This window comes from Halichondria panicea, chromosome 2 (genome assembly GCF_963675165.1).
Source record: "Halichondria panicea chromosome 2, odHalPani1.1, whole genome shotgun sequence".
In the NCBI taxonomy this organism is placed as follows: domain Eukaryota; kingdom Metazoa; phylum Porifera; class Demospongiae; order Suberitida; family Halichondriidae; genus Halichondria; species Halichondria panicea.
In genome coordinates, this window is record NC_087378.1 from 1,547,194 (window position 1) to 1,571,327 (window position 24,134).

The 24,134-nt window shown below is 40.6% G+C and overlaps 2 protein-coding genes and 1 long non-coding RNA gene across 11 annotated transcripts; 2 read left to right on the plus strand and 1 right to left on the minus strand.

Moving 5' to 3' along the window:
* Positions 1–34: 34 nt before the first annotated feature.
* Positions 35–18,327, plus strand: LOC135331285 (cilia- and flagella-associated protein 99-like). 3 transcript variants are annotated; one of them, XM_064526387.1, is made up of 23 exons: positions 35–137; positions 292–422; positions 1,204–1,278; positions 3,426–3,495; positions 4,607–4,701; positions 4,752–4,805; positions 4,977–5,035; positions 5,526–5,617; positions 5,784–5,842; positions 5,902–5,928; positions 6,151–6,231; positions 6,291–6,359; positions 6,411–6,448; positions 6,511–6,556; positions 6,641–6,844; positions 6,998–7,229; positions 7,325–7,377; positions 7,461–7,601; positions 7,659–7,742; positions 7,796–7,875; positions 7,955–8,052; positions 9,992–10,127; positions 18,286–18,327. In XM_064526387.1, the coding sequence occupies exons 2-23, from the start codon at positions 306–308 to the stop codon at positions 18,311–18,313; spliced, it is 1,938 nt and encodes a 645-aa protein (XP_064382457.1). In that variant the 5' UTR covers positions 35–137; positions 292–305; the 3' UTR covers positions 18,314–18,327. The 3 variants fall into 3 exon arrangements, with proteins under 3 accessions (XP_064382457.1, XP_064382456.1, XP_064382459.1); XM_064526386.1 differs by lacking the exon at positions 18,286–18,327 and adding an exon at positions 10,188–10,315; XM_064526389.1 differs by lacking the exon at positions 18,286–18,327 and adding an exon at positions 10,188–10,315 and having other exon boundaries at positions 60–137; positions 228–422.
* Positions 10,294–22,853, minus strand: LOC135331304 (uncharacterized). Of its 7 annotated transcripts, none has more exons than XM_064526411.1 (19): positions 22,779–22,853; positions 21,365–21,452; positions 20,240–20,336; positions 18,120–18,193; positions 17,464–17,627; positions 17,320–17,406; positions 17,026–17,106; positions 16,428–16,980; positions 15,064–15,342; positions 14,706–15,008; positions 14,588–14,661; positions 14,353–14,538; positions 13,472–13,786; positions 13,074–13,390; positions 12,949–13,023; positions 12,808–12,894; positions 11,002–12,757; positions 10,759–10,887; positions 10,294–10,562 (listed from the first exon to the last, which is right to left on the minus strand). In XM_064526411.1, the coding sequence occupies exons 2-8, from the start codon at positions 21,385–21,387 to the stop codon at positions 16,709–16,711; spliced, it is 798 nt and encodes a 265-aa protein (XP_064382481.1). In that variant the 5' UTR covers positions 21,388–21,452; positions 22,779–22,853; the 3' UTR covers positions 10,294–10,562; positions 10,759–10,887; positions 11,002–12,757; positions 12,808–12,894; positions 12,949–13,023; positions 13,074–13,390; positions 13,472–13,786; positions 14,353–14,538; positions 14,588–14,661; positions 14,706–15,008; positions 15,064–15,342; positions 16,428–16,708. The 7 variants fall into 7 exon arrangements, with proteins under 7 accessions (XP_064382481.1, XP_064382483.1, XP_064382482.1 ...); XM_064526413.1 differs by lacking the exon at positions 22,779–22,853 and adding an exon at positions 22,344–22,772; XM_064526412.1 differs by lacking the exon at positions 22,779–22,853 and adding an exon at positions 21,713–21,911.
* On the plus strand, positions 19,108–20,987 carry LOC135331306 (uncharacterized). Its single transcript, XR_010392992.1, has 4 exons — positions 19,108–19,515; positions 19,628–19,851; positions 19,908–20,443; positions 20,559–20,987. It is a non-coding gene; the product is annotated as an uncharacterized LOC135331306 (long non-coding RNA).
* Positions 22,854–24,134: the final 1,281 nt, after the last annotated feature.

A 24,134-nucleotide genomic window follows, 5' to 3' on the forward strand; every position in this document is an offset into this window, starting at 1 on the left:
CAAGCTGCGAGCATGCAAGAAACAGCTACGCCCACTTTTTGCTCATATCCTGCAATGATGCCATGACAACGTCCACATGGTCAAGCTGAACTGAGGCTGAGAACTCGCTCTTCTGTGCTGGTTTAGATGATATAGAGGTAATCCAGCTCACAGTATGGTATTCTCTAGGTGCATTAATATTATAGGTGGTGGTTTATTTATGATTGTAATGTAACTTACACATGTAGGTACGCGTGCGCGTGTACTGTGTGTGTGTATGTACGTATGCACAGTACACGCTTATATTTATAGGAATACCTTGAACCATGTCTGATTATCGACGGCTGCTGCTGCTCTGTGTCAAAGCTCTCTCAACGTTTGACCCCCAGCTGACTGGAGTGGACAACCATCTAGACGTCTTTCTGACATCCCCTGGAAACACGGTATGTTCACCTTTACACTTCCTTGCTGTGAAACGTTGCAGTAGAAATAATCATGTTGTTATGTGCACTGTCTGAGCAGGGTTGTTGTTTTACACACTTATAGATCCTCCAAATTAGATCTTCCGCTGTCGTGGAATGGTGATTAATACATTGTATGTCCTTGCATTTTTAATTATGGCTTTTCCTTACTATTGAGCCTTTATCTTTGTGTATCTAATTCCACATGATTATAAATTTAGTTGCGATAGGTTACAAAGCACGGTTATTGACTACCTCCGTTTGTTTCAGATGAGAAAACACATGTTTTCACACACGACGCATTATTCATTATTTGGTTGGCTTCTCTTTTGTTCTCACATGTGCTGTACTATTTCCTAGAGGGAGTGAACGTAACTGAGTTTGGCTTATTAAGTTTGTCTGATCAGTTAGAATCCCCTTTTTGATAATCATAGTTGACTCAACATTGATACCTTTCAAGAGCATTAAAGACCTTTTTACACGAGGCTTAATCCGAACACTATTGCAATTCGCTGCGCAAGCAACTGGAAAACTACCATGAGTTTTGTGTGTTATCAACCAGGCAAGTGTACACATGCCTGGGCAATATGCAGGTGCAACCACACAGCTCATTGAACATAAGTCTGCCACAGCTGATATAGACCCATCACGCCACCACTTAGTTTATCCCCTCCCTACATTCTAAATATGATCATTCATTTTCCTTGTGTGTGCATGATGTTGATTTATGCATCATGTTGTTTATTTCTCTCCTTTTTTGCAGTTGAGCGAAGAAGCTGACCAGGCGTTTGTGGGTGAGGTGTTCTCTGGCTGTGCACGCTACCAAGCTCTCATCAAGGTATACATATGCCATAGTTCCAACTACTACGCATTTGAAATCAGATCCCTGAAATTCATACTCTGAGTACATGTAACTATAATTATTTAATGATCATCAATGGCCCTATGATCCATGTCAACTAAAAGTTGTGTGGGTAGTTCTAGTGTTTCTGTACTTGCCTCTACCTATAGTGTTGTGTTTCCTCTATTTCATTGCAACTCTACTTGTACATTAGAATGCTTGAGATGCTGATACCCACTAGAATGCTAATACCTTTACATAGCTAATTAATTACTCAAGAGACACTTTCCTACCGTATTCAGTCTGCTAATATTTTAAAATACCACACATGTGCTTTAGAAGGTCTGCACTCTTGAATGCAAAAGTTGACAGGTTTCAATTAGTCCATAATTATAATAAATAGATACCACCTGTAGGCTCTTAAGGTAAGCAACCATGCAGCTGTATTGCAGCATTACCATTACCGCAATCCTTCACTGACCTGTATTGGGATGAATCATACCATAGACCCAATGTCATTCACTGGTATCCTCCAGCTATCAGGTTACGGCCACCAGCAAAGGCACATTCCATTCCTTAATGTTTACCATTTGAGTCACTATGTTGTTTATTCCCTGCTGATTTTACCAAGCTTATTCATCGTTCCTATTCAGACTACACAGTGATGTAATGTGCTTCTGTAAGCTAGCATCAAAACGTGTTGAGTACTATCTGCATAGTGTGTGTATACTCTTCCCCATTGTGTGCACTTAATCTTGGGTACCTCATCGCCCCAAGGAAATACCGGTCAAACATGTGATTTTGTAGTTGTAGCTGTAAATGTACATCGATCTTTGTAGTTGATTAGAAAAGGTTTCGATATTATTGTCGTACTGCCTAAACCATCTATCTTACATGCAGTCTAGTAAGGTGGTTTTTTAGATTGTCTCTTTTTAGAGTGTGAGTAACGTAAGGAATAAATAGTACGATAGTCCAGTCCGATAGCCTTAGGGCTTATCATAATTAATTTCCCTTCAACAATAGAGTTTGTAATGACAGCATTTCCTAAGACATAACAGCATCTCCCAAGGGCTTTGAGTGAGGAACACACTGCATGCAAACACTCTGTTTACCATGGCCACTATAACTGATAAACAATTAATGCACCTCAAAGGAAATATTCAAAGAATTTGCATGTACAAATCGTTAGGTCAGCTAATACATTCGTAAGATGTTCTTTATTCATGGTGCATATAATTATTAGCTAACGAATTAATCATATAGCGTATTCAGAGCATTTGTTGGTGGTCAACCTGTCGCTGGTTCAGTAACATGATAGTACCACCTGGGCCAGTCCTATTCATTTATAACCCCCTCTCCAGGCAACTATGTGATATGTATTTTTCTACGGAAAGCGCACAATGTCGGTTGGTTGTATGCGGCTTCAATTAGCTATGCATCTTTCGTAAGTCTATATCTTAAACTTTCTGGGTATTGCTTGTTGTTAGTAGTTGATGCTAATTTGTTTAGTCAATTTTTAAAACAACAAAGTGCAATTACACTAACCATACATATATAGGTATTGAGATTAGTGAAAGTGTTCTTTCTCCATAACTTCCCCTATTGTGTGTATACTACAGCAGTTTAATATAATTATGATGCACAGCTATTGTTTCATCACTCATCACAACCATGAGTTGTCCCACAAAGTCATGTGAATATCCCAAGATCTGATATGATGGCCACTTCAGAGTATAAAGCTAGTGTACAGCTCCATTGTTTCTTTAACAATCCTTTTATGCAAATATCTATGACCTACTCCATACTGGGCTAGTGGCCTTGACCAACACTTACTACATACATGTACTACCAAGAGCTTATAAAGAGAAGAGGGTGTTACTACCATATCCCAATTGTCCATAAATAATATGCCGGGGCTCCCCTTCTTCAGTACTGCCAAATTCCTTGTCCTATATAGTTGTTGCCTTGTTGTTTCTTGGAGTGAGTGTGTGAAGTGAATCAATGTAACTGCATGTTACATGGTAGAACATGCCCAACACTCTCTCTAAATATGCTGTTTGGACGAGTGTTTTTGCTAAAGTTATGGTAGAATTTCCTGTCCGTGTATACATGAACATGTACATGTACTTCTTGTATGGCTTCAGGTGGTGACTGATGGCTACTATGCTAAGGAGGGCAAGTCGTGTCTCAGAGCTGACTATAACCTCTACTCAGGTACGTATGTCCTTTCCGCATGCATGATCATCGAATAAGTCAACAACAACAATTAGGATAGGTGTCTGCTTGATACCGATATTAGAGGGCTGCATGCAATGATACCTGTGTCTTTGCCTAATCACTCACCTAGCTACAGTACTTATATTTATGTATGTGTGGGGGTACTTGGGGGAGGGTGTAATTACGCTAAAGTTATCCTTAATCAATCAGTCTAGCTGATCTCATATGAAGGGGCCTTGTATGGTTGTGATGCTTGCATATTACCAACAAGAGTCTGTTTCACTGTAATCCATTGTTTACTGTTGTGCTAACTCGTATAGCCCTCTTCTCACAGCTCCCAATTATGTGATTGTAATGAGACCCCCTGGTTGCGTTACACTTGACCTAAACAAACTCATCTTATTAAGTTTTCTCAGAGGCACTGCCCTCATGTGCTCTTACATGGCATAGCACCAGCTAGAGAGGTTCCAGTGCTTGTAACACAATAGTTCATCTTAGTTTGGTTTCATGTGTGTATACTAGTAGCTATATTCAATGCTAACACATGTGCAGAGAGGAATGTTGTACATCCTATATTCTATCACAAGGCATTGTTGGTCCTACACCACTTAAACTTGTATGGTTGAGTGCAGCAATCATGTACTCAGAAATATTTGTTCAGTTAAACTTTCCATTTTACCTACTTTTTGATTAATTGGCACGCAAGTGTTTTATTGAGTGGTGAAAACTTGTGCCTTTTATGCAATTAAAAATCGATAGCAACTGTTTAGCAATTATTTGCCATGGATACGTACATAAATAGTTGCTGACTAGCAAGGCTAGTTTTTTGCTTACGTAATGTAAGTTAAAATGATTATAATGGGGCCTGCCCAGGGAGAGTTGAGAATGCTGACTATTGTCTCCAGATCTATTGGTGGTGAATATTACCAGCCTGGCAGGATTCATGATTGGTGGTTTGCTGTCTTTGTCCATTTATTGTTTGCAGGTGCCTTACTCGTTAATCCCATTACCATTAAAATTATGTGATATGACTTATTTACTTTGTCACCAGTGCACACTATGGGCTATACTTACACCCATACACACGCACACACGCACACACATACAGTGATTGTGTACCTAGTCATGTTTCGACTGGAGGAGCTGGGTATGGGTCACTTGAAGAAACTTCTCAATACACAACACACAGGGAAAATGCACAAGGTTAAAAATCAATTTCTCTGAGCCCCCAATTAATAGTTTTGTGCATACAGCTTTTGCAATTCTTTTTCAATGATACTAATCTGAAAGGATGGATCAAGCAAGAAGTGAGTCACATCGCACACAACATTGCACACATTTGCATATGTTTAAACAGTAGGTGCTGTATATATAACACACATGGAACACAAACAGACTACAGTACATGTATGCTAGGCACTTTAAATAGTTTTGAGTTGTTATTATTTTGTTAGCATGCTGTTTTATTGCACCTGCAGTGGTGTAAAGTATATGATGGGAGTTTTGTTGAGACAAACATCATCTACCCGATGTCAAGGTGTGTTCGTTTGTAGCGTACGTGTGAGAGTCAAGTGTTTAGTTATGGGCAATTGAGCCAGAGTCCATAGCCCATCAACTTGTGACCTCATTAGTCCATACTTTAGTCATCATACGGTTTCCCTATGCATACTATACTCACGTTCTGACTTAGATGTCTGTATTTAGAAACTGGTAATTAAATGTGTTTTACCCGCTCAATATTTCCCTTGTGTTTTCCCCACATGTTTCACTTTTCATTACTATGGAAATGGACACATGACATTGTGTTTAATGTGGGCACAGCAATATCCTGTTGTGTTGGGTAGTGCACAGTCAGGTGTAACTGTGTACTGAGCAGGTGCATGGTGTGAGCAGGTGCATGGTGTGAGCAGGTGCATGAACTAGCTTGTGTAGTATATAGTAGTCACCCTTGGCAACACCAACAGTATAGCTGTAGTAAATATGTGGCCTATATGATGTGAGCAGGTGCATGTATGTGGTCCCCTCAGGTTGGATGTGGAGATGAGGGAGTATCTTGAGCAGCTGTCTGACAAACTGGCCAATAAGGGACAGGCCAGGAGAGAGGGGAAGCCAGTCACAGGTACGTATAATTAGACTAACAGGGTTTCTTTTAGGATTTTGCACAAGTAGGTGAAATGTGGGAGACATTTCAAGCAGGTAAAAACATCACCTGCCAACCCGCAATAAAAGAAACCCTGACTAATCTAATAAAATGGTAAATTATGTTGTCTTCATTGTCTCATTAGAGGTTCAACCATTCAAGTTGACCAAACCACAACCACGCAGTGTTCCTACACCGGACAGGGTAAGGATGGATTTTTGTGTTTGCATAATTAACATTAAGGAATTTGTGTTTTGCTGCAGATACCTCTTTTAAAGGCATTCAAACCAGTAAGTTAACATCTTTTCGTAAGGGATCTTTACCGTATAAGTATATTTATTTTGTAGCGTGTATACGTGTTGATCTTTTCCATATTATTCATTAGCATTTATGATCTTTACCGTATAGATAATTATAAAGTGTAGACATGTACATTTTTTCATTTGGTTTGTTAATGATCTTTACCGTATAATTTTATAATTATTAGACGTGTTTTTATATCATTATAATAGGTGCCCAAATCCACATACAACCCACCAGTGGAACGAATTAGACTCGCTAGAGCACAAGAGGAGAACAGAAAGAGAGCTGAGGTGAGAAAATAACCGCACTCTTTCATTTCCCGTCTTTAATTGACTTTAAACACGTGCAGCAAATGCTACTGGACTCTGATAGATTGCAGTTCTCCTGTTCCACTGGTGACAAGTCTGAGAAGACCAAGGCAAGTCAATTTTTTTTGCGAATTTCTCTCATCCAATGATCCCTCGTGCAGGCTGGCATGGAACAGATCATTGCTGAGAGAGAAGCCAAGTAAGTCGCCAATATATTAACGTTCCTAGTTGATACACTCTTAACTGTGTTATGGTACCCAGGTTGCAGTACAACCCAGTCAAGCCCACACCATTGCCATCATCCATAGTAAGTTATGTTGCTTCTTACACGTACCCTATACTGTAACACACACAGTACGAAAACAGACACTGATTGCTTGGCCCCTCATAGAAAGAAATCCGTCCTGTGAAGCTGAATGCAGTGGCCATTTTGAGGGAAGGTGCGCGTGTGCAGAGAGTAGAGGATGAGGAAGAGAAGAGATTAGCCAGTCTAGAGGCTGGGGAGAAGGATGCATCTGAGTTCACTCGCTGGCAGGAGGAAATGAAACAGAGAGAGGCTGCTGAGAAGCTAGCGGATATACAGAGGAAACATTTGGTGAGTCATCTGTACGTCATCCATATAGCTATTCTTCTAACATGGGCAGTCATGCAGACGTTTAATGATTAAATAGTACTTAGAATAAGCTGAATGCATTACCTCACTGTGTGCTTATTTCCACATGTCTATACTCCACACACACAAACCTAGGAAGGACAACTGAGCTACGAAGAGGCAATAATCTCTAAGCAGAACTACACTCGTGAGATGAGGGAGAGAGTGGGTGTGGTCAAGGAGCAGACAGACGAAATGATGAGAACGTACTTTGCTCAGCGGGCAGAGGAACAGCTTGAGATGAGACAACTGGTCGAGGCCACGATGGCTGGACATCAGAGCACAAGAGAGGCAAGGGCAAAACTGCAGACCATGAAACAAAAGATGGGTGAGGTGGTAGCATAATTATATTATATAATAAGTGGTATGTATGTATGTAATAGAGGTAGTCCAAGATGATCATTTATTTGCTTTCTGTTGCAGTACAACAAGTGACTCTTGAGAAACAAGAGCTGATGGCAAGAGCACTGGAGGAGGTACGGCCATACACTCAGTATCCACTCTTGTTTTTATACCATTAATACACCAAAATAAGGAGACTGTCCACCCTTTCTTTTAGGCGGAGGCTGAGATGCGACGTAAGCTGGAACTGATTCAGCAGATCCGAGCCATGGAGAGTGTTCCCATTATCAGGACAAAGTTTGTGGACTTCACAGAGACAGCTGGTCTGGGGCTACTATCAGAAATGTCTGTAGCAGAGGTAAGATTGTGATAACCTCTCTCTAGTGAGATTAGTATGACAGTGTGTATGATTCAGCTTCGAGAGCGACTAGGCTTAATGAAGATCGCCGAGGAAGAGGAGGCAGAAAGAAAGAGAAAAGAAATCCTCGGTACCAAACAGGTAGATTGTGCTTGGGTGTGTGTACTGATGACTGATTAGCTTTGTATTTGCAGGCTAAAGAGCAGTTACTGAATGAGACACTGGAGAACATATCACGATTCAAGGCTGAGCAGAACAAACAGGCGGCTATAAAGTAATCACAACAGCCCTAATTCTGCATTTTGTCCACATCTCAGATAACTACATGTACATGTAATCCCTCTTTTCTTTAGGCGAGAGCAACAAAAGCAGTCTTTTGACAAGCATCAAGCAGATGTCAATAGCCAGAAACTGTCAGGCCTCCAAGAAAAACTAGAAGCCAAGAGAAAAGGTTTGTGGTGTATGTACATTTATGTCCAGTACGTACCTGCAGGGGTTCATTTAGAGGGGAAAGGGGGAGCGCTCGCCCCCCTGGAAAACTTCATTCCTCCCACTACAGGACTTGTACATTCTCAAATCCACTTTCACTCCCCCTGGAAATGTTCTCTAATGATGTATAGATCAGGGATTGCGGAATAAATATTTCATGTAATACCGTATAGCGAGTAATTTTCGTGGGTGCAATTTTTTGTATCAACTACCCGTTTAAATATTCCGTACAGCTCAGGATAGTGAAGCTAAACCTATTGGGGTAGAATAATTTAGTAGTTTTAGATGCTCTACAATACGAAACATACGAAAATTTCCACCATACGAACATAACCCGCTATACAGTATATAGTTGTACCATGGCTACTATCTGCATTGTATTGGTTTTGTACCCAAAGGTGCAAGGCCACAATGGGCTTGTACCCAAGGCTTAGGGTGCAAAAGCCATAATACACTTGAGGTGACCTTGTACTATTGAAAGCACCACAAATGGAATGAAAAATTAATCAGTTTGATCTTGCTTAATAATTATCTTCTTTAGGATCAAATTCAGCACAGACCCTATGTGTATGGATAGATCCCTAGCTATACAGTGGGTATGGTATTTACTCCGTGCTGTGCGCAGTGTGCAGCAGGGGTGGAGTGATTGGTGTGTGTGTGTGTGTGTGTGTGTGTGTGTGTGTGTGTGTGTGTGTGTGTGTGTGTGTGTGTGTGTGTGTGTGTGTGTGTGTGTGTGTGTGTGTGTGTGTGTGTGTGTGTGTGTGTGTGTGTGTGTGTGTGTGTGTGTGTGTGTGTGTGTGTGTGTGTGTGTGTGTGTGTGTGTGTGTGTGTGTGTGTGTGTGTGTGTGTGTGTGTGTGTGTGTGTGTGTGTGTGTGTGTGTGTGTGTGTGTGTGTGTGTGTGTGTGTGTGTGTGTGTGTGTGTGTGTGTGTGTGTGTGTGTGTGTGTGTGTGTGTGTGTGTGTGTGTGTGTGTGTGTGTGTGTGTGTGTGTGTGTGTGTGTGTGTGTGTGTGTGTGTGTGTGTGTGTGTGTGTGTGCTGTTAGACACTTTTATGGACTGCTTTAACTGGTAATAAGGGGCTAGTTATAGTTGAAACTTGTACATGATCTTCGAAGGCACTGTTATCTAATCGTTGCTTTCTAGATTCACAATCATTCCTCGTAATGATAATGTTATAATTATTACGGTAAAAAGTTATTGCTGTACGTTTCGCTGCTGTGCAATGAAGCTCACGCACGCTAAATTGATAGCCTTGGTGATTTTGATAGCTAAATTTAAGTGCTCATAAATTTAGTTAGGATGTATTTTCACAATAAGCAATGTATTTTAGCCTGTCTGATTATGTGTTTAGTGCAGTAATTGCTTTCAGATCAAAATGTTCCATTATCAAAGAAGCATGGGCTATTATTAGCCTTAGTGCATGTTGTTCTGAATTGGGCCTGTTGATGGAGTGTGAGTGCTCATAACTTGAGTAGGCCATTTTGTAGCCATTTGATATACCTATTGATTTAGGAGGGGCTATATACTGTCATTCTACTGCTTTCTGCACTATTCTACTGCCATCTACTGCACTTGCTTTCTGCACTATTCTACTGCCATCTACTGCACAGGGGCATCCCACACAATGCAGTTATAGTCAGCTTATTATAATATAGTACCTGAGAATGCATCAGGTGTGATCTCAGATAGTCTGTAGCATGCCCCCAAACTCCTCAGAAGGTCGTGTGTTAATGCAACCCCCCCCCCTCCACTATTCCACTATTCCTGCTTTTTGGATCAAGGTCTGACAGTGCCATTAAAAGCCACATACATGCACATTTTTTAGTGGAGCTAAACTCCATGTTTACATATTAGACCGTGTATTATAATATATATGATGTTGGTATCCTTTCTCTATACAGAAAGAGAGCAGCTAAAGAAGGGCTCATCTTTACCTTCTGCTAAATCCAACAAGCCTTCTACATCAACTAGTCGACCTAAGAACCAAGCCCTGAGGCCAACTCCAAGTACAACAACACCACTAAGCATACTACTAAGGCAAGTTGCTTTATGTAATCTTGTGTAGTATGATTGATCACAAAACATTGGTCACTGCAGGACAACTACAAAAGGCCTTGCTTCATAGTCAAGAACTGACTTTGAACAATATTACTTTTTTATCGCTGTACATGCAGTTGGCTGTATCACTTATTGTCAGAGCATATTATATTGACAAAATTTCCATCGATTGACAATTAATAACTACTCCAAAAACATGGATGTTATATGAAAATGGAGTTAAAAGTACACGAGTAAAAACACATACACAAAAAATGTTTAAAGAAACCGAAGGACAAGCCAGGCAGTAAGTCCTCCGATAGCAGCAAAGAGCACAATAGTTCCCACCACAATGGCAGATATGGAGCACACTTTAGCTTTATGTGCTGCCTCATCCCCAGCCTGGACGGACCTATTTTTGTACAGCAGCACAGCCTGCAGGGGGAGAAGGAGATGGTAACTTTAGAGTTGCATAATGGCAATACAGTACAAAACTATAATATAGCTATATGTACACGTGACGTACACTATTTACTCATACATACACACTACATATAATAATTATTTGTAAGTATAGGCATGCTAATATTCACGACTACTCGAGCTCTGATGACGGTGACCTCATACATACCTGTGTGTTATAGTAGGAGGCCATTCGTCCGAAGAGAGTGCAGCAAAGGAGGGCAAATATTATTAGGCATCTGTTGACGGGTTCGCTGCTGCTGTTACTCTGAGGGACTGTGACTTTTTGAGCAGCTGGCTGCAAGGGAATGAGATATTTGTTGGTAAATTTAGAATTATAGTGATCTGGCTGAAAAAAGAGGAGCGAGTTTGTAAATAACATGAATGCATTCTCATAATTATATGAACATACTTGATCTTCCCATATTGATTTGAAAGGGGCTTCAGTGCTGCTGGTGGTAGCAGGGGTGGCGTAGTAAGCCGGTGGAGCCTCCATTTGCAGCTCAGTAGTCATTTTAACTTGTTTGGATGTTTGGGTGAAGCTTCAGTAAAAGTTAATTGAAGAATATTTGTGATTGCAAATGTGCACAACTACCTGCTTATATACACAACCATCATGCATGTATGACCTAATACCACTACATGGTACAGAGTACAGTCCCAAAACTTTTAAGTGCAAAGTATCAACATAATTATATCACTTCCTCTATAGAACAAATATAAAACCACTGTATGTATTCTACTGTTGTTCTAGTCGATTCTACAGTAATGTTTTCAGTGTCTACCTTGAAGGCTTCTCTCGAAATACAGGCTTTAAATTAGTAACATCAATCTGTAGAAAACCAATGCTTTCTATGATTTCAAGCAGCTACTGACAGCTATTACCCCATGCATCCACATGACAACTGGCGTATTTGTGGGAAGAGTGCTATGGAGGCTGGGAGGGCCAGTCTTTCCAAAACATGCCGTGCACACCATCGCTTGAATGGGCAGATGCATCTTCGAATAAGTCAGTCCTGGAGAAAGATAAATTTAATGGAATGTTGGGACTTTCGCCATAAGCATAATTATCATAATAATAATTTTACAGGAACCTTTGTCCCTTGCTGATAGCTATAGAAGCATCTACACATCTTTGAAAATAAGCAGAATGACATACATACACTGTAGACTACACAAATGATAATCATATACAGCACACAGGAAGTGTATAGCTATATGCACTTTAGACCAGGCAAAGGACATCATTGTGAGAAGACATCATAATTATATAGAGGTCATTTTTCCCAACTCACAGGACTCTACCCAATAGCTCGAATTCACAACTAATTCTCACGCTGCAGCACTCAGTAAAGTAACACATTATTCACATGCAGTCATGCAAATGGCACTGAAGTAGTGAAGTGCTGGAGTGAGGTTGCGTTCACGCAGTATAGTACATGTACATGATGAATTAAATGGAAATCTGTCTTATAGCCTCTTCAAACTGTCTAATAGGTCTAGTACACAGTTTTATTGACATCACTACCGGAGGGGTATACCTTTGATAGCAAATATAGTACTCCTCTATTATTAAGGTGTAAATTGTGTGTGTGTTTCAGTTGTCCATTCTGGTGAAGTACGTACAATGCACAATACATGTAGATCAAACCATGCACATTCGATCATATACAGTTACAGTTACTTCTAATACCAGGGCCACTAACAATTAATGGTATTTCACATGCAAAGCTATTGGTGGGTGTAGTTTCCTGGCATTGAACCGCGAATACTAAAAGTTAAACCCATGAACATTTCTGCTGAGAGCTCTGTGCCATGCAAATAGTGAAAATGTGCACCGGTGAAAATTTCCCGCTATACGGTATACAAATTAATGTGTGGGATAAAAATTAATGTGGAAATCTGTCAGTTAACGTTAACATAATTTGCACGACTTGCTTTTCCCTGAGGCAACACATCCTCGTACTCATGAACTGGCTCAATGCTTTCATACTCTCCCTCTGTTGCTGCCGGGGCTTGTGAGTCATCGATCCTTTGTCCCCGTGGTTTCTTTGTCTGCTCATAAGCAATGTTCCTCGTCAGTACTGGAGCATAAGCTTCGTTGGGCTGCTCAATTCCTGCAACTGTTGATGACCAATCCACTATTCCATCTGACTCCGGAACCTCAACTGTGTTGAGAAGAAGTGACATAAAAAATGTTTTAACTAATTGGTATCACCTCTTTGTCTCTTCACAATAACCACGGCTACAACAATAGCTACGGTGACTATCAGGAGAAGCAGTACCACGACCACGGTTATGATACCTTTATAACAGACAAAATACAATGTGCAGGCAGCCATAAATTGCCATCATTCACCTGCTATTAGTACTATCATGGGCGATGGAACTGGAGATCCAGTAGTATCAGGAGGTGATTGTGTAGGGGGAGGACCTGCAACAGAGTACATACAATTCTGAAACTGAAACTAACTCTGGGTTTACCAGTTGGTAGCTCCAATTGACTAATGAAGGATACCTTCCCATCAAAGATGGTCTCACCAGAATCACTGTTCCAAGTGTACACTATACCACATAAACATCGGAAGTGGCATTAAGAGTGACAGTGGTTCTGTCATTAGGTGGTTCAATAAAACCAATCATCACGATCGGATCAAGAGAGGTTGGAGAGGTTTTAGATTGAAACAATGCCAGACAACTCTGGCCAGTGGTAGTGCAGGTCACTTCAGCACTTCCATTTGATAGTTTAGTGACAGTGATGCCCTCAGAATTAGGTGGAGAATTTGGTTCAGTGAAAGATTCTAAGGAAATGGTAACCCAAAAACAATTAAATTACTACAAAAGAAGGTACATGTACAAGATTGACACACTGGTCGACTCACCATTACTCAAAAACATAGTTTCATCGTCAGCCGCCACAGACATAGGAATTCTAGGTACACTCAAATTGTTGTTCTCAAGGTCAAATGCAATCACACTGTAATTTCCACTAACAGCCACCGGGATGATAAAATGGTCACTCATATTCCGTCGAATTGGCAGTAGTCTTATGCTTTCTAAGTCCAATGAGTTGTCAGACAATACACCTATCACACAGACAAGAGCTCTGGGAGAGATGGTACCTTCAACATACTCAATGCTCGCACAGTTTCCTTCAGGGCAAACGTCCACACTCAAATCTTGAACATCAGTTGTTCCTATGGAAAACGTTGTAAATATTAAATACAGTAGAACTTCAATTATCCGGACACCTTGGTTCCAGAGGCAGACCGGATAACTTAATATGCCAGATAATCGAATGGATAAACCACTATGTCTTGATGATAAACAGCAGTGTCTGTGGCGCAAACAGGGTTTCATCTAGGATTAAAAGTTTGGGGGGGAAAGGTTTACGCACGCCGGAAAATGTTTGGCTACTCCCACATGTGTTAACCACACCCCCTATTACATACTAGTGCATCACAGTAGATCTAGTTACATATTGCACATTAGACAGTACTAATGTGATGATGACATAAATGTTGGGGGAGAAGATGAGCATTTTGGGGGGGGGGGGAAGGTTCACCCCCACCCCCCACTAGATGAAACCCTGGCAAAAATAAACATGCCTGTGTCCACGGTAACAGCAGGTAATTGCACATGCGCATTAAGGAACACGCCCATTTTCAGAAAAAATTGCCAAGCCGGATAATCGAGGTTTCAGATAATAGAGGGCCGGATAATCGAGGTTCTACTGTAACTACTACTGAATAACACGACTTACTGATTAGCATGTCCTTGAATATGAGGCGCACACCCATGATCGAAGTAAGTGTCACAGATATGTTGATTATCCGGTCAGTGGGAAGAGAGACACACTTATCATTTGAGGGTCTTCGATGGTTTTATGGATGGGTTCTGATATGTCAGAGGTCACTTGGTAGGAGGTGAAGTTGGTACAGTTGGGTACCTAAGAGGTGAGCTGAATAAGTGTGTCTTACAGTCAATACGTCTCTTACCATACCACCGAGATGTACTATTTTCCTCAACACATTTCTTCCCTGACTGACAGGGGGAGCGATATTGTTATTATCTGTGGTAATCGTCAACTTTAAACACATTTAATAAATTCACAACCTGTTACTTGTGTAAAGAACCCAGTGACTGGTTCACTGGACCTTCCTTCCATTCCTGACTCACTAGTAATTGGAGTTACAGTGAAGGTGAATATATCACAGACTGTGTGGTTCTTAAGTTGTTTATAATTAAACTGCACTTGATTTTAAATCCCATTTAGAGGAGAAAGTGCAACCATCTCATTGGTGACAAGAGGCACCAAAGAGATGTCCACACGATAGGCGAGGTTATTCATAGTGAAATTATTCATTACGGAGACGGTAATTTTGGTTTCACCATTCAACACCTCAAGAATTACAGGCTCTGAGAAAATAAGCACAGCAACTCAAGGTATACCGTCTACAAATACACCACTCACCAAATATCAATGTTGCATTTCTTGAGAACACTGCACCACTCAGTGAAACTGCTGCACACTGAACGACACTGTTGTTGAACTGTGAGCTAGCTGGGATGGTCAGTACAGAGGGACGACCTTCACTTCCTTCAACTACTCTGATTTCAGATGTAAGGCTTGTAGACCCTATGCCATTCACAAACCAAAGATGATCTACTGCTCCAGGAGACAGGCACTCAAACTCTGCCAATAATCCCTTGGCTTGTACCACTGACTCAGGCTCAATTGTAAACTGCTGGGCTGTGTACATGCACGATAATGTATAGTACTAGGAAGATGGAAAGGCCAATTGAATATATGTACATCACTATAATTATACCTATATGATACGAACAAAAAATTAATAGTACTCTTCTTGTGTATGTTTCGAAATAGTACTCCTATTATTGCACAACAGACCTAATAATTTGATAATAGTAAATGTTACATCTATAACTATCGTCTTCTTCTAATTATATACAGCAACGCACAAATAGAACAAGGGGAAAAATCTAGTTTGGCGCTTATTGGAGTGGGACTTAGAGTTAATGTAAAGTACATGATAGTAGCTGGGCTATAAATGGATCAACTGTACGCGTTGTGTACGTATAGATAGCGTTGAACAATTTTAGGCCGCGTTCTAATAACCCGCCAATAAAAATAATTCCAGACTTTACTTGCCGCTCAATTAATTGGAGCGCTTTATTATGGTGGCGCTGTAATTAGAAGAAAAACGGTATTATCTACACTATATGGGCCATCAATCTGCCACATTCTTTTAATTACATCCACAATCTCAATTGTGGTAGCATTAGTCTATAAATAGCAAGAGTATATACCAATAATAAATTAATAATATTGGGCCCAATTACGATAAGAATTTCTGAATAGCAAAATAATCCCAAGACCATGCATACCGTAATACCACGATTTAAGTGGACACTTTTAAATAATTACGATTCCACAGGTCGCGTTGAAAAATTATGTTGGTATCCTGGTGTCGCATATTTAGAGGGACATCTTAATTGGAGGTAACTCGATTTCAGGTCGCATAAAAAACATGTATTTTCTAGTGGGCTATAATCGAGGCTAGGGTACGTGTGTGGCTCTAATAATTTACCTTCGTTTAGGATGCGACATTAATTTTTTGTAATCGCTACTTTTAGATAGTCTTGCACCAGCCCCAATTAAAATTGTTATCGACCTCAGCGTTCAAATAATGGGGCTGGCTGAGCGAGACTGACTTTTAGAGGTCAGAAAATTGCCTGAGCTCGAGGCTGAGGGTGTCACAAAATTATTATATATTTGGAGCGAGGTGGTCTTACGGTAGCTACTTACTTACATACCTTTTACAACTATGGTGAATGTCCCCACAAACAGAAGGAATGTCAAACTAGTGTAATCATCCATCAAAGCATAGGTGTGCCAAGCTGGCTATGTAGTAGAAAATGAATATAGGGCTAGGGACTGTTATCTAGCACATTAAAGGGACTGGTAAAGATCACAATAGTACATGTTAGATCTATGATGTATAATCATAATAATTATTGTGATACATTGTACAATTGCATGTAACTGTGGGATAAAAGTAAAAGCTGTATAAAATCTGGTAGGGTAAAACTAAGTTTCAGTTAATGTTAACATAATTTGCACGACTTGCTTTTCCCTGAGGCAACACATCCTCGTACCAATGAACTGGCTCAATGCTCTCATACTCTCCCTCTGTTGCTGCCGGGGCTTGTGAGTCATCGATCCTCTGTCTCCGTGGTTTCTTTGTCTGCTCATTCTGCTCATAGGTAATGTTCTTCTTGAGTACTAAAGCATAAGCTTCGTTGGGCTGCTCAATCCCTGCAAAAGTTGATGACCAATCCACTCTTCCATCTGACTCTGGAACCTCAACTGCATGTCAATTGTTCAAGACAAGTTGACGAATGATTTTGGCACCTTCATTTCGTTTCCGTTTCCTTAAAATCACAAAGACAGGTCCAACGGCGGTGACCACAAGCAATAGCAGAATCACCAAACCTAAAAATGTGCATGATAGGCATTCTTTTAGAGTGTACCTTAACCTGAATCCATTCAAAGTAAACGGCATAGATATTTACAAAACTGATGGTTTCTCATGCTATACAAAGTTTGTGCTCTGTAGGTATTGACTTACCAGCTATAGCTGCATGCTGCTGTGACAGTGAATGGGGAGAATCGTTATGATACACTTTTACAGCATTAGAAACCTACCAGCGATAACTGATGTTGGCAGGGACTCAATATCAGGAGGAGGTGGGTCTGTTTGTGGATCAGACGTTGGAGGTGTAGTGGGAGCAGCTGCAATGAAAAAAACAATGGATGATGTTAGCTCTGATAATCTACAGAGGCACTTACTGGTGGGTGGATCCAGTTGGATAATGAGCGATACCTCTCCTTCAAAGATGGACTGTGAACTATTCCAACAGTACACCACCACATAGCCATCACCAAAGGTTTCCTTCCGAACAACAGTAGAGCTTTCAGATGTGTTGATAAAATCAACTATACCTAGACAGAACCTAAACAGGCGTCCACCAAAACCATTAGCAGAATGCAATATCAAAGGGAATCAGTATACAACATATCTGATGTATGTACATAGATCAAAATTATATTGTATGGAATTGAGCCAGAGGGCTTCATTTAGGGGTGGGGGTAGGCGCTTGCCCTCCCTGGAAATTGAAGTTGTTGCATTATAGGCCAACACACTGTGTTACAGCCTGTGACACACCAAACAAACAAAGAGCTCTTAACACTACAATAATAGATCACAGGTTATTCAACAAAGCTACTCTATAAGTATACAGATGGTGATTCCGGAGTGAGTGGCTTATCTATCTAAAACATACATGAGGCAATTTGTCAGTTGAATGATCGTTAGTTGGGTGTGGCCCAACCCTGGACGGGTTGGGAACCACTGCCATGTCAGGATTTGTGTCACTGCAGACATGTTGCAGCCCAATCAGATTGTAGTGTTCAAGTGATGAAGGCGTGGCTTATTAACGACTCACTGTAATTGTTCTAAATGGTCAGACATTCTGAACGGCATGAAGATCTTCTCACCAGTGTCAGGGTGGATGATTGCCTGAGGGGGAGGGGATTGGTAGAGAGAGTATTACCATGGATTCAGGAGTGTATAGATCTAGTTGCAACGTATAAAAACGTTGTTCACCGTAGGACAACTACAAAAGGCCTTGCTTCATAGTCAAGAACATTGAAATTAATTAGTGACTTTGAACATACTATATAATATTATGACAGATCACTTTTTATCACTGTACAGTTGGCTGTATCAATTATTGTTAGAGTGTAAACGTAGTATAAATTTCTTTGTCAATTAACGAAATTAATAACTGTAGCTAAAAAGTATCCAAAAAACAATGTTCAAAAAGTTTTAGCAAGATCCTGAATCCTAAGGACTTGCCAGACAATAATTCCGACAACAGCAAATAACAGGAGTGTCCCCACCACAATGGCAGATACAGTACTTTTCAAGTAGGTTGAATATCATTCCAAGTTGAATGTTGAAGTGAGTACTCACACCACTAAACCACAAAGCTGATACAACTGTAGGTGGCTGTCACAGCCTGTCAGTGTGATGATGCCCATGCATGATAATACACAGCACTGACTACATGTGTGGGTGTTCATCTAGATACATATTCAAATGACTTGAGGTGCAGAGTGTTGCTACACTACTTAAGCAAACCAAGTAAGAGAATTAATGTACATCAGCAAAAGTACTGTAAAAGAATAGAGCATTTGTTCGGGAGAAGTGGAGATGTCGAACCAAAGTAGCAAAGGCATGGTCCTCATCCTATGTTGAATCCGTAAAACAGTGCTACAGATACTCTTTGAAAATCTAGGCACTTACTTAGGAGAAGTTCAAGCAAAGATACACATACATTTGTACATAATTATGAAGCTTGTGGGTAGATCATAATCATGATCAGCTTTGTTTTGTGGTTTAGTGGTGCGAGTACTCACTTCAACATTCAACTTAGCTGGGCGGAGCCCGGCACCCGTTCCCAACGGGTGGCCGGGTGACACGCTTATATAGGATTTGTACTGCTGCACTGAGGAGTGCAGCCCAATCAGATTGCAGTATTGCAAGTGGTTGGTTAACACCCACTTAGCTAGGTGGGTGTGCAGCTGGGCGGAGCTGCCTTGAGCAAAATGGAGAAAGTTACACAAGTTGTCACAGAAGCTGCTAACGAGCTTGGAAGTAGTCACTTCTTTTCTGAGAGACAGAGATGTCTTTGCTGTATTGCCTACTGGATTTGGAAAGAGCCTTTGCTATGCTTGTTTGCCTGCAGCATTTGACAAAATATTGGAGAAGGAGAAAGGTCATTCTATTGTAGTAGTAGTAGTTACTCCAGTCCTCTGCTGGCCATCATTCATGATCAGGTATGTAAGGCTAGATAGAACATACATATAATTATACGTACATGTGCATATGAGCTGTTTACACATAACTAGATCATTCTAAGCTGGATGCTTTTATTCTATTATTATATAGGTAGCCATCTATTGTTCTAAAGGCATCTCTAGCACATATGTCTCGGGCGAGATGTCTGATGCAGCTACAATGGATGCGATCTTCCACGGAAAGTATCAGCTAGTATTCTTTACACCTGAAATGATCATCAGCAAGAAGCATTGGAGAAGACTTCTGGGGGGAGATGTGTATGCTAATAGACTCAAGGCTTTGATAATCGATGAAGCTCATTGTGTGAAGAAATGGTATGTATTTGACTCATCGTTTATTATTAACATGTGTACCAATAATATTATTGCAGGGGTGAGACTTTCAGGCAAATGCTGTTGAGAATTAGAGAAGTGCGCAGCCTCATTCCAACATCAGTTCATGTGATGGCGCTAACAGCAACAGCTACCCGAAGTGACATTTCATTCATTTCTCGTATTGTTGGCCTAAGAAACCCATTTGTCATTACGAGAGTCCCAGTAATCCCAAATTTGATTTATGCTGTTGGATTGTTCAAAAGTATACCAGAGACATTCCAAAACTTGGCCCAGAAATTGGTAATCGAGAGAAACAAGTTTCCCACAACAATCATATATGGACGTTCTTTTGGTGTGTGGTGACATGTACCTCTTCTTTAAGGATTACCTTGGAGCTGCATTCACAAATCCTGATGATGCACCTGATCTTCCTGAATTTCGCCTCGTGGACATGTTTACAAGTGTCACTGATCCAGCCCATAAATCTGAAATCATTCGTTTATTTAAGGGTGATGGCAATCTTCGCATTGTTGTAGCTACTATGGAATTTGGTATGGGTGTTGATTGTCCCAACATTCGGTAAATCATTCATGTTGGCCTGTCAGTAGCCTCGATCCCAGGCCGAGTTTTCGCTTTTATAACGGTTAGGCGAACAACTGGTTGTTCGCCTAACCGTTATAAAAGCGAAAACTCGGCCTGGGATCGAGGCTAGCCTGTCAGACGATATCAGTAGCTATGTACAAGAGACTGGTAGAGCAGGTCGAGATGGTAAACCATCACGTGTAACCCTTTTGAAGGCAAGAATTTACCATCAAGTTGATAATGAGATTAAAGAATATGCTTCAAACTTCAACACTACAGATTGTAGAAGGGATAGTCTTTTCCGAAATATTGACAATTACAAACATGTTGATCTCGGTTTCAATTGCTTGTGCTGTGATATTTGTTCTAAGTCATGTTTATGTGGACAGTGTGACCTAAGACTTAGTTACTTCTTTCAGCTAATTACAAATTTTATTTTCATTATTACCTGTGCTTCAAGAAAGCTGCTATATCTACCGAAACATTTCCTGCACATTTTGGGCAATCTGTTTTTATCACTGCCATTTACAATACTGTTAATGTCGACATCAGCACACATCTGTTCTTCCTCATTCTCCAGTAGCATTGTCCACAGGTCCAACACTTCCTTTCCAGCTGGACCATCAAGAGCTCTCCTGTTACCAGGCCTTGATAGCTCATCCCCACATCCAAAACATTGTAGCACTTGGGCCATTCTTGCTCAGTACTTTATTTATTTAGTAGCAAAGTCATGTTGTTCAGTGCCAGCCAGTGTGGTGCAGTGCGGTGCATATTGCGTTTAACACCCACTTAAAATGATTATATTCATGATGCTCCAAGCAGTATTACATAACACACAAGTACAAATCCTATATAAGCATGTCCCCCGACCTCCCGTCAGGGACGGTCGGGCTCCGCCCAACTACATTCAACTTTGAATGATTCAACCTACTTGAAAAGTACTGTATGGAGCATAGTCTGGCCTTTTGTGCTGCCTCATCCCCGGCCTGGATAGACCTATTTTGATACAGCTGCACAGCCTGCAGGGAGAGGAAGAGATGGTCACTTTACAGTTGCATAATAATTATGCCTCGGTGCGCATGCGCAAGCGAGGTATACGGTAGTGTGTTTGTGTGTCTGTGTGTGTGTCTGTGTGTGTGTGTAGACTGCTACAGCTGCTTAAGGATGAATCAAGTGCAAGTAAGAGTTTCTATAGGCTTCTAGTCATGTTTACTTGGATTTTAATTCGTGGATTTGCAAAATAATGCTTCATTCTCGAGTTATGCCTAGTTTTGCTTACTTGGAATGCCATTGCAGCCTTTTCAGAAGAGCACGTAGCCAAACTTGTTTACCGAGTGTTACTACTCTACTTAGTAGTTAGCTCTGCACTAGAACGCTAGCTATTGGTAGCTGCAAGAGTGAGGAAGAGAGCTGCAAGGCTCTGCTGATGGCAGCCATTACTTGAACTTTTGGCATAGATAGTTTTTAACAACAATCATGGTCGATCATTACCCACTCATTGAGTTTGCATGGAGTAAAATAATTTTATTGCAAAAAATAATGTTTAAAGCTATAATAATAGCTTTATGTGATGTAGCTTTGGCATCTCCACCGAGGCATCAGCACCTTCGGTGCTTTCATTATAATGGCACTACAGTAGTGTATATGCACTGCACGTACACAACACTCATGCACAAAACACTATTATACCGTATAATTATGCCTCGGTGCGCATGCACAAGCGAGGTATACGGTAGTGTGTTTGTATGTGTGTGTGTGTGTGTGTGTGTGTGTAGACCGCTACAGCTGCTCAAGGATGAATCAAGTGCAAGTAAGAGTTTCTATAGGCTTCTAGTCATGTTTACTTGGATTTTAATTCGTGGATTTGCAAAATAATGCTTCGTTCTCGAGTTATGCCTAGTTTTGCTTACTTGGAATGCTATTGCAGCCTTTTCAGAAGAGTCCGTAGCAAAACTTGTTCACCGAGTGTTACTACTCTACTTAGTAGTTAGCTCTGCATTAGAACACTAGCTATTGGTAGTATAGTAGAGAGCTGCAAGGCTCTGCTGGACTTGCCATAATTTTAGACTTTAACTTTTGGCATCGATCGTTTTTAACAACAATCATGGTTGATCATTACCCACTATTCGGTTGATTGCATGCAGCAAAATTAAAGATGTTATCATGATAATTATAATCAATGTGTGTATAAAAAGCTAGCTATTAGTAGTTTTATGTTATGTAGCTTTGGCACCTCCACCGAGGCATCAGCACCCGCGGTGCTTTCATTATAGTTAGTATGCATATGTACAGTGCATGCTAATAATTATAAGACTACTTTAGCTCTGATGGTGGTGACCTCGTACCTTTGCGTTATAATAGAAGGCTATTCGTCCAAAGAGGGCACAGCAAATGATGCCAAATATTATCAAGCCTCTGTTGACGGGTTCATTGCTGCTGTTACTGTTACTCTGAGGATGAGGCTGAGCATGAGGGACCGTGAATTTGTGAGAGGCTGGCTGCAATGGAATGAGTCAAATAATTATTTAGTAGTTACTATAATAATGGTGATCTCGCTGCAAGAGTGAGAATAGACAGGAAAATAGATTTAATATTCCATTCCAAGCGATTACATACAATAATTATTATAAGAGCGAGCTTGTATTTAATATGAACACATTCTCAACACAATTCATACGTGTATAAACATACCTGATCATATACAGGTGCCTTAGTGCTGCTGATGGTAGCAGGAGTGGTGTTGTAAGCCGGAGGGGCCTCATTTGCAGCTCAGTAGTCATCTTGTTAACGTATTTGGGTAAAAGCTCCTTCAGTAAAAGTTGATTGAGGATTATTTTGTGATTTCAAATGTGTACTATCTGCTTATATAGTCTATCTATAATTATGACCTAGGTTCAAAAACTCAAAGTGCAAAGTATCCCTTATACTAGCTTCCTCTAGTATATGCTGTATTATTACCACGTACTGTATGCATCTGTCATTCTAGTCAATTCTACAGTCTAAACTACTTGTTAAAAAACCGTGTCTGCCTTAACGTCTTCTCTCAAAATTCAGGCTCCATAACATCAATCTGTAACAAACAAAAGCTCTCCATGATTTTCATGCAGCTACTGATAGCTATTACCCCATACATCTATGACAACTGGTGTACCTCTTAGCCTCGATCCCAGGCCGAGTTTTCGCTTTTATAACGGTTAGGCAAACAACTAGTTGTTCGCCTAACCGTTATAAAAGCGAAAACTCGGCCTGGGATCGAGGCTAGTGTACCTCTATGATTTGTGGGAAGAGTGCTATGGAGGCTGGGAGGGCCAGTCCAAAACATGCTGTGCACATCATCGCTTGAATGGGCAGATGCATCTTTGGGAACTTACGAATAAAGTCAGTCCTGAAGAAAGATAAATTCAATGGAATGTTGTAGTTTTTTGGGACTTCCATCATAATTATATATAGCCATAAGGAATTATGGCACTGCAAAGCTGCATTGAATGTCGTGTTTTGGGACTATTATTATAATAGCCATAAGTGTATCAGAATACGTTGTACTTAAGAAGAACCTTTGTACTAGGAACCTTTGTGAATCACAAAGCTATAGAAATATATAGTTGTTTTGTTTTGGCTATAAAATTAATAGGCATACCATGGCTGCTGATAGCTAGAAGCATCTACATGTTTTTGAAAACAAGCAAGTACGTGACATACAA